At 37.7% G+C, this 12989-nt stretch overlaps 1 protein-coding gene across 1 annotated transcript; it reads right to left on the bottom strand.

Annotated features, from left to right (window-relative positions):
* Nucleotides 1-475: 475 nt before the first annotated feature.
* On the bottom strand, nt 476-12594 carry mob1a (MOB kinase activator 1A). The gene is made up of 6 exons (XM_042487714.2): nt 12401-12594; nt 9824-9990; nt 9109-9202; nt 4924-5057; nt 4066-4229; nt 476-2607 (listed from the first exon to the last, which is right to left on the bottom strand). Exons 1-6 carry the CDS (start codon nt 12412-12414, stop codon nt 2530-2532), a joined length of 651 nt encoding a protein of 216 aa, XP_042343648.1. The 5' UTR covers nt 12415-12594; the 3' UTR covers nt 476-2529.
* Nucleotides 12595-12989: the final 395 nt, after the last annotated feature.

The raw sequence follows: 12989 nt of genomic DNA, 5'->3' as shown, positions 1-12989 counted from the left end.
CCATATACATTTGCACTACTATAACTATTTTTAATGTGTCATTGTTTGTATTGTACAGTTTTTATTTATCTCTTTTTAAATATATATATATTTATGTCTACTCTCTGTCACAGAGAGTTGAGAGTAACGCAATTTCAATCCTCTGTTTGTCTTGTACATACTGCAGAATTGACAATAAAGCTGACTTTGACTTTGACAACAAGATGATAAACTCGTGTTGATAGCAGAAGTTGTTAAGTAGTCGTTCAAAACATGCTAATGCAAATTTTCTCCATCCAGAGCAATGTGGACTCTTTTCGTTATACTATTACACACAGTCCAGTCTCGCTATGGCAAAAACTTGTTCTTGTATGACAAGCCAATTACTGTAAAATACATGATCATTAATATATATATTATATACAGTAGTTGTCTCTTCTGTCTCTCTGCACAATCTTCCAGACATTCAGTTTACACAAAAATAAAATCAACAACATTTTTCTTTTCTGTGTTTATTGAGTTTTGATCCACCAAATACTGTCATCACAGACATTTTCATTCCTGTAAGGCACAGTTTTGTTCAGATGAAACACTGATTTTATTTACAGCGAATGTTGGGACCCAGGACGTACACCCTGGCACCTCCTCCTTGTCAAACTGACCTGCCAATGATTTGACCATTACTGTAAATATATAAAACTTTTAATTCATTTCAAAGCCCTTGTTCCTTATTTGAAAAGTTAAAGTCAACTTTTAATTTTACAATATCATATGAAATGTAAGTCCATGCCAGGGGTTTAAAAACAAAACTGTGAGAAAAAGAAATACATTTTTTAAAAAAAGTGACTTAACTGAAAGAAAGAACCAATTATATATTCAAATAACATCTTTGAAATAACTCAGTCTTGTAAAATATACTGATATGTCTATATGATGATTAACTTAATGGGTGCTGGCTTGATTTCTTTTCCCCAAGCAACTACAGGGCCTAAAAGCTGATAAATCGCAGTTTAAATGTAAAAACATGTTTTTCACATTGTTGACAGGTTTTCAACTTCTTAAAAAGTACTACATCATAAACACTGTACTGCACCCAATCACATTGGCTGGTTCCCGGTGATGCATTTAGTCATCTAACAGCTCTTATTTTGTTTCATGATTGTCTGATATGAATTTAGCTCCAACATGAAGAAAATTATGGACCAATTCCCTTGCTCAAAGTTTGCCAAAATAAAACATTCAACAGGAATACTAGCTGCATTAGTTTGTCAGAGGATGGCAGCACAAACAGCCCTGCTGCTGCTGCCACAGTTAAGCACAGCAAATGACCCTGACACATGCACCAAGACTAATAAAGACATCTGTGTAAAAACTCTATATACTTCAGCTCAGTTGATCATGCACAGGCGCAACAGTTATTGCTCTATTTTACAATCCAGGGGGACAATATTTAGTTTTTTAAAAAGTACCAGCATTTTAAGATCAAATATGCAGTTCCACAATTAATCCTCACCACAAAATAAACTAATATGACAGTAAATTAAAAAAATAACAATAACAATAATAATAATAATTCACAGGCTATTTTTTGCTGTTGAAAGGATGATTTTTACCATACAATTCCTTTATCGGCCATGATTACAAAAGCTTTAAGTGGCTATTATTAACTATTTAGCAGTATTTAACAGTATGCCTGTGAGCACCATATCTTGCATTACAATATTTTAATTCAGAAAATAGCAGAAAAATGTGCAAGGCACATTATTGTATGGTCAATTTGAGATAGCTATACTGCAGTCAATGGTGGTGTTTTTCATAGGGCATCTCACAATCATCTATCGCTGCATCTCTCCACATGTAACTGTGTTACAGAGCATGTCAATACGAGGCATATGTGGGATATCAGATACACAACCAGCATGTGAGAGAGAGCTACTGTATTTACTTACTATACCGGTGCATCTGTGTGTGTCTTCATGTTAGATTGAAAATACCTTCTACACACTCGTACTGTCAAGTGTGTCCACCCATGATTCATTCACTACTTTTCTTGCCATCTTTACACTAATGACAAGACATTTCAAAAAGCTAAAACTGGGATATTAGGTCAGTCCCTGGAATACATTAGCTAAAGTTAACAAAAAGAAAATTGCCTATCAATAACTAAAAAGTGTTTAGACAAAACACTGTACACCAACTTCTGAAGGAAAAAAAGCTGGTTTTCACTTTAACTTCCAAATGTCCTTGGTCCAAATTAAATTCAGTCTGTTGCTCTGACAGTCGTTAACCCCAGTCCAGTGAAAAAATATTCTGACTACACTGTACTATTTTATATGATCTAGGGTGGCAAAATGGAAGAAAAAGGCTCAAAGACAGCATAAAAGAGAACAGAGGGAATACAAGGGAAAATACAGTACAAACATTTGTGAAAAGAAGAGAAGAAGGCACAGTTTTAAGAGTTGAGACTAGAAGTCGTAGAGGTAGCAGAGGTCACAGAGAGGGACAAAGGAGAAAACATTTTTAAAAAAGGAGTGATGTGTGATGAAATGTCTATCTGTCCTTGGATCCAAGCTTCTCGATCAAGTCCTGCAGGGGAGCAAGCTCTCGCCTGTCGATGAGGTTGAACTCCTACAACAAAGAAACATCTGTATCAGATTGGTTCAAAAAGGAAACATGGCACTGATGTGTGTATTTACACACCAAAGGAAATAGTTGCTAAATATGGTAAAATTCCACTGTATTTATGTGTTTCAGTGGTCTTCGACAGAATAAATCATGAAAAAACATGTATATGGGGTTGCCTGGTGGCTGGATAGAGCAGTGCCCCATGTACAGAGGCTGTCGAATCCAGCATCGGCCCTTTGCTGCATGCCCCTCCCTCCCCCTTTCACACTCACACTGTCCTGTCAATTAAAGGCAATAAAAGCCCTGAAAAATAATTTAAAAAAATTAGAAAAAAAGTTTATATGGATGACTTATTGACTAAATTGCATATATGTAACACAGGCTGCCTTTCTGAAAACTCTGTTGTCAATTATCTTTTGTATAGTGATAATTCACTGAGAATGTGCTCTGTCAATGTAAAATTTTCATAATTTAGACCTTTTGGCACACCTTGTGACTCTGAAACAAATTTTAGAACACAGAATATAATATTAAAAATGAAAACAGCTTATTTGACATGTATTTGCTGGCCATACGTTATCTGACTAGTGTTTTGATGCTATATTAAAAAATTAGGACAAATGTTGCAGTGGCATAAATATGTTCAGAGGCCCAATTTAACACTCAATGAAGTAAACATACAATATGTTAATGTCACTAGGCACTATGGATAAAGTTCATCTCTTCACTAATGCAAAAGTCCTCCTGTCATGTCAAAGTCTCTTAAACCACATTTAGACAGATAATCTGGAAAACTGCTCAATCTGTTTGACACAGTAACGGCTTTTTGGCTTTCATGCAAAGGTCTCTGTTGTGGATCCATGCCGACTCCATCTAAACATGACAGGACTGTTGCAGACGTCATGTTTGCATAACAGTTGGCATCTGGCAAAGACGAGAATAGACGTCACAGAGCATTATTTATTACAGATGAAAAAAGAGATCATTTACTGACACACCTCAGTATAATGCCTTGTTATCTCGTTCTTTGCACAGGAGAGCAGTTATTTCATTTCAGTGTTGGATCAATGTCAAGCAGTATAACAATATAGTATAGCTTGCAAAGGCCTCTCTTCAGAGTCACATCTGCTGCTTCGAAACTGATCAATAAGCATATTAAGGAGCATTTAAAGCCTCGTTCATAGTCCTCATTTAACTGGTTTGCTGCTGAATGCACATCACACTCAACATTGTCATTATCTTGAGTTAAGAAGAATGTTTGCTTTTATTCACATTTAAATTATTAGCTACTCTGCAGGCTGATTGAAAGACAAACTGTAATGGTAAAATAATTCAGGACTCCTTTTCAAACACGTAACAACATGTAAAGTCAGCAGAGCATATATGAATTACAGTGACTGTCTGAATGGGGCTTAAGAGCCAAAGCTGTGATTAAACTCTGTTGTAGCTGGATAATCTCACCTGAACAAAGAAAATGAAGTGCTTGAAGGAGGTGTTGAGGTGGGCCTCCTCCTGCAGCTGCATCACAGAGTCAAAATGTTGGTGGTAGATGTGAGCGTAAACCCTGAACAGGCGCTTCAGGATGGTTTTGGCGACAGACATGAAGTTCTTGGGAAAGGGAACTCCTGTGGAACAGACGGTGGTGGAAATGCTGATATCAAGAGAAGAACATGTGATGTTTTCATATGCATTAAGTGAGAAGTTTGCTGTATTTTGAGATTATTTGCCTCATTAACATTTAAGAAATCTGGACAGTTGCAGAGAAATCTCTTCATCCACACAAAGCTACATGTCAAACTTTACAGCACAGATACAGCACAATCAGATGGTATTAGGACAGCAACACATTTCTGTTGTGTTTTGCAGCAAATATTTTGCAGTCAAACTCTGTATGACGTCTACAACACACATACTGCAGTCATCTTCACTTCTTTTTTGTTTAGGGTTAGTTGTTGAAGGGTTTCTGCTCAAGTCTGCTCTTCAGCATGTGAGACACATGATCAATTGGACACAAGTCAAGTGACTGACTTGAATAGTTAGTGACACTGCACTCCCTGCCCCCCTTGGCTGCATTTTTCTGGATGTTCAGGATGTATGCAGTTGCTTAGTCTGCTGGGGAACAATGTGACTGCAGCCTGTTTGGTGTTGATTTTATTCTATTGACAGAAAGCTCGGTGATTCAGAGATGCATGTTACTCTGCTACAAAAGGTGAAACTGTTATTAAATTCATCACAAAAAGCTTTACTGATGAAAAACTTTCTTTAATTAAAAGTTTGTTTTCTAAATCGCTGAAAATTTCCTCATGAATGAAAACTCACCAATCTTGGAGGGGAAAAGTGTCTCATCATCCAGCTGATCCTGCACCCAGGTCATCAGGTAATCAATGTACTTGGGCGCGGAGCATTTGATGGGCTTCTTAATATTGGTGCCATCAGCCCAGTGATACTCATATCTACAAAGAAACAACAACATAAACATCAATATATTAACTTGATTTGTTAGTTTAACAGACTTGCACTCGCAGGCACTCATTCTGCCTTTTTTGTCAGTGCTTGAAAACATGATTTGTTTGTGGATACTCCAAAAAAAGAGAAGGAGGGGGAAATGCAAAAGCATCTACAATCATATACTTGATGGCTGCTATGTCAACAGGAAGTGAACCACGGCCTCTTCCTCCTGATTACAGACTGAACACAGACAGTCTTGGCAGTAGAGAGGACAGAGGAAGTGCCAAATCTAGATTGTAAGTTAACAGCCTCTGCAGAGACCACATGCAAAGTTTCATTCCTGTTTTCCTCATGTGACATTCAGATGATGTATTTCTTTTTCATTCACTTTAACTGTCACAGCCATTCAAAAACTGAATCCTTAGTTGGATTATTTGTATACATGACAGATCAGTTCCTACTTCTGGCCAAAAACAATGTTTCATTAAATTATATTATGAGGGTGATTTTTTAAGATATGGCAATATAGAAAAAAACTTCAGTTCAGTTCACAAGGCTTAAATTCAATGTCAATGATAGTACTACAGAGGGTCAAATATACTATATTGGGTCATGCTAGAGGTATAATAAAACCTTGTTGCCTTTCTTTAACTATTTTACAACTTTGTCATTTGAATAATATATGGCTATTATATATGAAATGGTTCACTTATGTATTGAACATAGATAACCCAAGGCTGGTTATCTCTATTTGTGTGATCTATTTATGTATTTATTTATTACGATTACTGTTATTATTATTATTATTTTTATTATTTTTTGTCTTTTTTCTTCTTATTTTGGTTATTTGTGTAAACCTGAAATGAAGGGTTTGGGTGGGTATTTGTATAAATGACAATCAAGTATATACATGTATTCACATGTCTCTTTTTGTAATATAACTAACTATAGCTGTGCGTTAAATAACCATCTTGTATGTTTTTTTTGTTTTTTTTTAAGAATGGGGGAAAAAAGGTATATTTTTGTGTTGGGGCAAGGCATGTTTTCATGTTAAGCTCATGTGCATACATGTGCTCCTATGGTCACACTATGTGTCAAATATAAATGACAACTTAATACTTGTATCTTGTCTTGTCTCATGTTTTTGCCACTGGCCATGTCCTTGTATTTTCACATGGCCTTTCTTGTAGGTGTTGTCTTTCATGGAAAATCCATGATAAAATCTAAATGTAATAAAAGCAAATATTTTTTAAAAAACATATTACTGTAGGTGTGTCATAAAAGCCCTGGGTCAATGTGCTGCAGAGCCATAAATCTGTCATTATTAATAAAGTTTTGTAATGTCCTTTAAAGCTTTGTGTAACACATCTTGTGCCTCTGCCAACTCATGTGACTCATGTTTTTTTCCTAAAATTACGTAAATGCGTACGTCAGCCAAAATATTTCCCTTATTTCAGTAGAACATGCCAAACCACATTTGGTCCATTTTGAGCTCTCGTAACTGTGTCATGCAATGTGGGACAGGTACTGATCTGGTCTTGGTCTTGACTCGGGCTATGTTCGCACTACAGGGCTTAATGCAGCTTCACTGGCTCCCAGTCAAATACTGCATCAATTACAAGATACCGCTCCTCGCCTTTAAAGCAATCAATAACTTCGTTCCTCTTTACCTCTCTGAACTCCTAACACCAACACATCCACCCGCACTCTCAGCTCTTCTTCTTCCATCCATCTCACTGCACCACACGCCCGTTTGACCAACACAGGGTTTAGAGCCTTCAGCCGCTCTGTCCCCCACCTCTGGGACTCCCTCCCTCTCTTTCCATTTTCAAATCTCATCCTAAAACACAAACTTGCATATTCAGTTTGATCTGGTCACACTAAACCTTTGTACATAATTTTATACACTGTAAATTTGTCTTCTGAATTTAATTGATTAGTTGTTGTTATACTGTTGTTGTTGTTTTTTTAACTCTGCCTTGTAAGCTGACCTTGAGTGTGTTGAAAAGCACCAAAAAATAAAATGTGTACTGCCCAGTTCCAATTATTTCTCTGATCTGATCTCTCTGCCTGGATAGTTTGCATTCATGTTTGAAGTGACCCGTCTCTTACACCAGTGTGAATGGATTTCTGCCCTCGAATGCCTCACATGTAAGCAATAACATTGCATGTAAGCGTGTTGGGACAACAACAAAAAAAACATTAAATTTGCAAAACAGGTCTTTGAATGACACAGTGGTAAAAGGTTCACTTCCAGGGTAATATATGGCAGGGAGGTCCAATGATGTTATTCTGCCTTATCGTTTGCAATGTGCTTCTGTTTCGGAGGGTGCAGCATATTTTTGAAGAATTTGCCCTTCAGAGGGGTGTGTGTTCTCGGCATAATGTGTTGTTATACAAATCGGCTTTCGGTCCGGATGTATTGGTAATTCTGTGGAAAGAGAGGTGTGGGTGTGGCTGAGAGAGGAATCATGAGTGTTGAAGCAGTGATGCGGAGTGTTTCACAATAGGACAGGTCGTGAAACGTTTGGGACGTTTAGGACTACATTCTATTATCTCAATCTGCTTCTCATGCCAACACTGTCACGGCATGTAGACAAGCTGTCCCTTCAGAAAACCACTGGCAGTTGGGCTCTACAGGCTGGCAACTGCGGCAGGCTACTGCAGCGGCTGTCGCACCCTTCTGTATTTTCATGCGACCACTTCGACCCTGTATGGCGAATGATCTGCTCCTGCGCAGTAAAGCATGACATGGAAAAAACATGGATGTATGGGACACATTGATTCTGATATGATTGTTTACACGGCAGTCGCACAGCCAGTGATTCAATATGTTTCGGATTTAGGACCACATATGAAAGTGGCTCATGTGTGACTGAAAAAAATCTGATTTCTTTAGTCCACAGTACCCTGAAAAAATCTGATTTGTGTCACATGAGTGCAAACAAAAAAACCGATTTGGGCCACATTTGTTTACAATGGTAACTTAATCTTTGTCTTAGATGAAATGATCTTGAAAACAACACTTTTATTTATTCCTGATTATTGTAACATTCTGTTTGTAAGTCTTTCAAAACAGGCTATTTGGAAACTTCAGCTGATTCAGAGTACTGTTGCTAGGGTCCTGACAAAAACTAGAAAATATGACCACATTACTCCAGTTTTAAAATCCTTACACTGGCTCCCTGTCACCCAGAGAATTGATTTCAAAATACCACTGCTCGTCTATAAATCACTGTGTGGCTAAGCACCCAAATCTATCTCTGAAATGCTTGTGACATATGAACCTTCTAGGAGCCTCAGGACATCTGGGGCCGTCCTACTGACCGTCCCAAGAGACTGAACTAAACATGGTGAAGCAGCGTTTTGTTATTATGCAGCACAAACCTGGAATAACCTCCCAGGTGATGTTCGACAAGCCCCAACTCCGACCACTTTTAAATCAAAGCTAAAAACTTTGCTTTTTTACACTCCACCCAGTAATGACTGCAAACTTATTCTTAAACTTGATTTTAAATCATTTTAAATAATCTTTTTTATCTTTGTACCTCATCTGCACTTTTTTTAATGATCATTTAAAAAAACTGTTAATCATTTAGTAATTACTTTTACCTTCTGTATTTTATCTCTTTATTCTTTTATAGTAAATCTGTATCCTTTAATATGTTTTATGTCTTCTTTTTTCAAAGATTTTTTGGTGGCTTCTTTTGCTATTTAATGACAGGACAGCTTAAGTGTGAAAGAAGGAGAGAGAGGGGACTACATGCAGCAAAGGCCAAAGCCGGAATTGAACCCACAGCCTCTGCAGCGAGGACTTAGCCTCTGTACATGGGGCACCCACTCTACCAGTTGAGCTATTACTCTATAATTATTATTACTCTTATTACTCTATAAAGCACTTTGAACTGCCCTGTTGTATAAAATGTACTATAGAAATCAAGCTCCCTTGCCTTGTCTGTGCTTTTCCTACTGGGACATGTCAAAATGTCCTCTGTTAAAAAGGTCTATAAGAAGCCTGTTTTCAAAGGGAACATAAAGGACACTGTTGGCTGGTACCTCGGTCCTGCAGACATCACAGAGCAGCTGGTCTCAGTGCAGAACTCAGTGATGGTGCCGTACAGCATGTTGATCTGGTTGAAGAAATCCACCGCTGAAAGAAAGGGTTAATAATTATTCTTTCTTAGCTTAATACCACAAGTGCAATTTCACTTTCACCCATCTAACTGTGAACATTCTTTATTTAACTGTTGAGTTTCTCGGTGTTGTAAATACTGTATATATTGTTTGTTTATGTCGTCCTCTGTGCTTATTTCCTTCATCTTCATCCTGCACGTTTTTTGTACTTATTTATTAATATAGTTTATTTTGCACAGTTATCTTGCTATTTTGCTATCCCTTTGCTGCTGCAATGTTGGAAATTTCCCCACTGTGGGACTAATAAAGGATTATCTTATCTTATCTCATCTTATCTTCTCTCTGACTGTTTATGCTCTTAACAATAGCAATGTAAATGGCATCACTTTTGTAAACTTAACCCTTATTTCCTGTTTGAAAGAATCCAGCTGCCACCACTGCCACATACTTTGTAAACAATCCTTATTATGTGACCATAATTTACCACTTTGGCTGTGTGTGTGTTTGTTTGAACACACTTCTCTTGTTTGTTTACCACTGGATGATGACGTTCAGCTTCTATACAAGGATCATTTAGAAATGTAAAATGGCAGTTTGTGTGAACTGAGTGATGTTTTCTATAAAGAGGTCTACTTACTGTTGACAGCAATCCACTCATTGAGATCCTCTCCCTCAGGCAACATGACAGCCTGCCTCAAATTCCCACTGCCCAGTGTTGCCTCGGCGTGTTTCAGCAGTTCATACTGGTGGGAGCCCTCTGGGATATTCTTCTTCGGCTTGAAGGTCTTGGATCCGCGACTGCCACTGCAAAGAAACAAATGTGGAGCTGAGCAACTGTCCTTTTCTAGTTCTGTTGTGTAATGGCAGGTGGCAAACAGCTTTTAGGTAAATTTCCACCACCTTCAGAAATGGAGATGTGGATCAGAGCAGCCTCATGACTACACTATATTCTTCAGTTATGTCCATTCGTTTCCAAAATTGCAATATTGCCCTATATCCCACATGCACCAGGTTCAATTGTAGTACTTAAGTTCCAGTTTGATGTGCTCTTATCCCAGTCTGCTTTTAAGAATCTGCCTTTCCTGCAGGTAAACTGGACAATAAATAAGATGCTCCAATGTTTTCTGTATGTTACAATATTTACACATACCAGTGTTGTTTTTGAAAATCACCCAAAGTGTGTTATTAAGGCTAGTGTGTCCAAATCTCATCCTTGAAATTTTATCTTCTCATTTTTTAGTTCCACTAGTTTAATTTTTTCTACTTTCTTTTGGACACTGTAATAATGCATACCTTTAGTTTCACTCTTCCCCTCCTCCTGCCATTTATTTATAATTTCTGATTTGATCATGCTTTTAACTCCAACCTTACTATGAGTTTGCTGTTATATTTGTTTCCATTTTCTTAATAATGTCTTTTGCATAGTTGTCTGCCAGTTTGTATGTGCTGGACTCAAGATGGATTTTATCAGTGGAGCACAAAGTACAAAACTCTCAGATGCTCCTGGCCAAATATTACTCCAATACAAGTGAAAGATGTCGAGTCAAATTATTACTTGAGTTTAAGTACTGGAGTACTTTTATAAAACTTAAGTATTCAAAGTACTTTCTTACTCATGGCATTGCTGTATAATGTAGCAATACATATATGAATCCCAATGTATAAAACAACCCACTGAATGGACTGACTTGATGGTAGAACCTGTAAAATAAAAAGCTTGTTGAATATGGATGCCTAATTCTTGTAGGCCATGATAAAGTTTGTATGCAGAGCAAAAATGTATAACAATGTAAATTATTTTTCATTGAAAAAACTTAGAACCATGACTTGAGGTATAGCCATGGGCGATCTGGGTTATCTTTATCGGCTGCTGCAGCCGTTAATAAAACTGCAAAAAGAAAACAACCAGCTGCTGATGACCTCTACCCACCCCTCTCTACTGGTGAGCTGCTCAGTCTCAGTAGTACATGTGCGAAGTGGAGGTACAGAAACACCACTTCAACACACAAACCACACGCAGAGCTGCATGATCACAGTTTATGGACTTTTGCATTTTAGAAAAGAAAAAAATAATCCGCTGACTTCAAAGCCAATGCTACAAATAACATGAGCCTTCATAGCAATGAAGTGGAGTCAGAGTAATAAGTTTCCTTTAAAAAAAAAATTTTTTTAAAGAAAACTGAGTAAAATACAGTACTTTTATTGAAGTAAATGTACTTCAATACTGTACAACAATAATTTCACTATTTTTAAAAGGCATGTGTTGGAGTAGATGCTGGCCTCCACATGTCAGGATCCTTCCTGTCTGGTTTGTGCAATCATTTACAATTAATAAGATACACCCACACACCAGACTTTCATGGGCAATAATACTTGACTATTTATACTTATAATTGCTATTTGCACTTTTAAATTTGTAGTTTTTATCCTTGCACTGTTTTACTAATTTAAGACTATTGTTGTTATGTAATTGTATGTATTTGTTGTTTCTGCTGGTTTTACATTTTTGTGTCCTATTTTATTGTTGCTTACAGGGACCTCAGTACTTAGTTTCGTTCCCTTTCATGAACCTCATGTTTTGGTATGACAATAAACTTTCTTGAATCTGGAAAACTCGTGATGGCACATTTGTCAAACTTGTTTAAACTGGTTTTCAGTGTGACAGAGGCATTAGTGAACAACCTGTCATGTAAATTAATATGAGGCGATTACCCACTTGGTGCAACAGACAGGAAATGTGACAGTATCACTGTAAACAACAGACCAGATTATCACATTTCACGACGTTTTTCAACATCCCAACGAGGTCAACGAGGCAAAGGTGTGAATGATGACTGAATGATGACTAATAACATGTTTCGTCTTATCTGAATAAATAAGAGAAGTGATACTGTGAGCAGAGTTGGCTACCCGACCGTAAGCTAGCGTTAACATCATGCTAACTAAGTTAGACGTTAACTGGTTAAAAAGTTACAGTTAGCGAGTGCTGTGAACCTCAATATAAACACAACTCACGAACAACATTACGGTGACAAATGCTAAATATACCTACGACAAGATGGTTTAAATTTAACCCAAACTCATGAGGATTAGCTGTTTTGTTTTCTGTCAGGGAGTCTTACTTTAACACCAGTTACTTCCCTTGTTGTAACTTCGTAGAAGCTAACCGCAGCCTCCGTCTGTAACTTCGCGAGCGGCCGCAGACTTTACTTACAACAGGAAGCTCATCTTGGCGCAGCAGTCGTCGGAGAGCCTCGGTTACAAATCCTAACGCTGCTTTAACGAACAGAAATGTGTTTTACAGTTACACACGAGGAGCCACTTGTCAGCGATGGCTGCTAACAGTGAGGCTAACGTGAACTGCTGCACCCACAGCGGCTCTTCCTCTATCGGCTCCCTGCACAACACCCGGCCGGCAGACTGTCGCCCCCCTGCCGGCTGCATGTAGCTACTACCACTCTCCGCATGTCCAGTATGTACTGGGAGGTGGAAAGTTACCAGTTAGAAATTTCAGCTGGAATGCCTCTTTGTCAAAGAGTTGCTCTGAGGGATTTTATGAGCACTGGCCTCATAATGTGGGTTTAGTTCCCTAAGAGATCTATTCAGTATTAAGATACTGTGTTTTGCACTGTGTATATTGTTTTTATACAAAGTTATTTAATATTTTTTATTGTCCTGTATGTTTATACTGTGTCAATTTATTACAATATACTAATTTGGACACTGGTTCTTTGGCTTGGAGCACATTTTTCAAAGGTGTTTTGATTTTAGGATTTATTGGTGGTAGCATTTGCACTAGTTCA

The sequence above is a fragment of the Plectropomus leopardus genome, chromosome 4 (assembly GCF_026936395.1).
Source record: "Plectropomus leopardus strain MGB_pleo_1.0 chromosome 4, ASM2693639v1, whole genome shotgun sequence".
NCBI classification, from domain to species: Eukaryota; Metazoa; Chordata; class Actinopteri; order Perciformes; family Serranidae; genus Plectropomus; species Plectropomus leopardus.
Note: the sequence above shows the minus strand (reverse complement) of the source record. Positions and strands in the feature narration are given on the sequence as shown.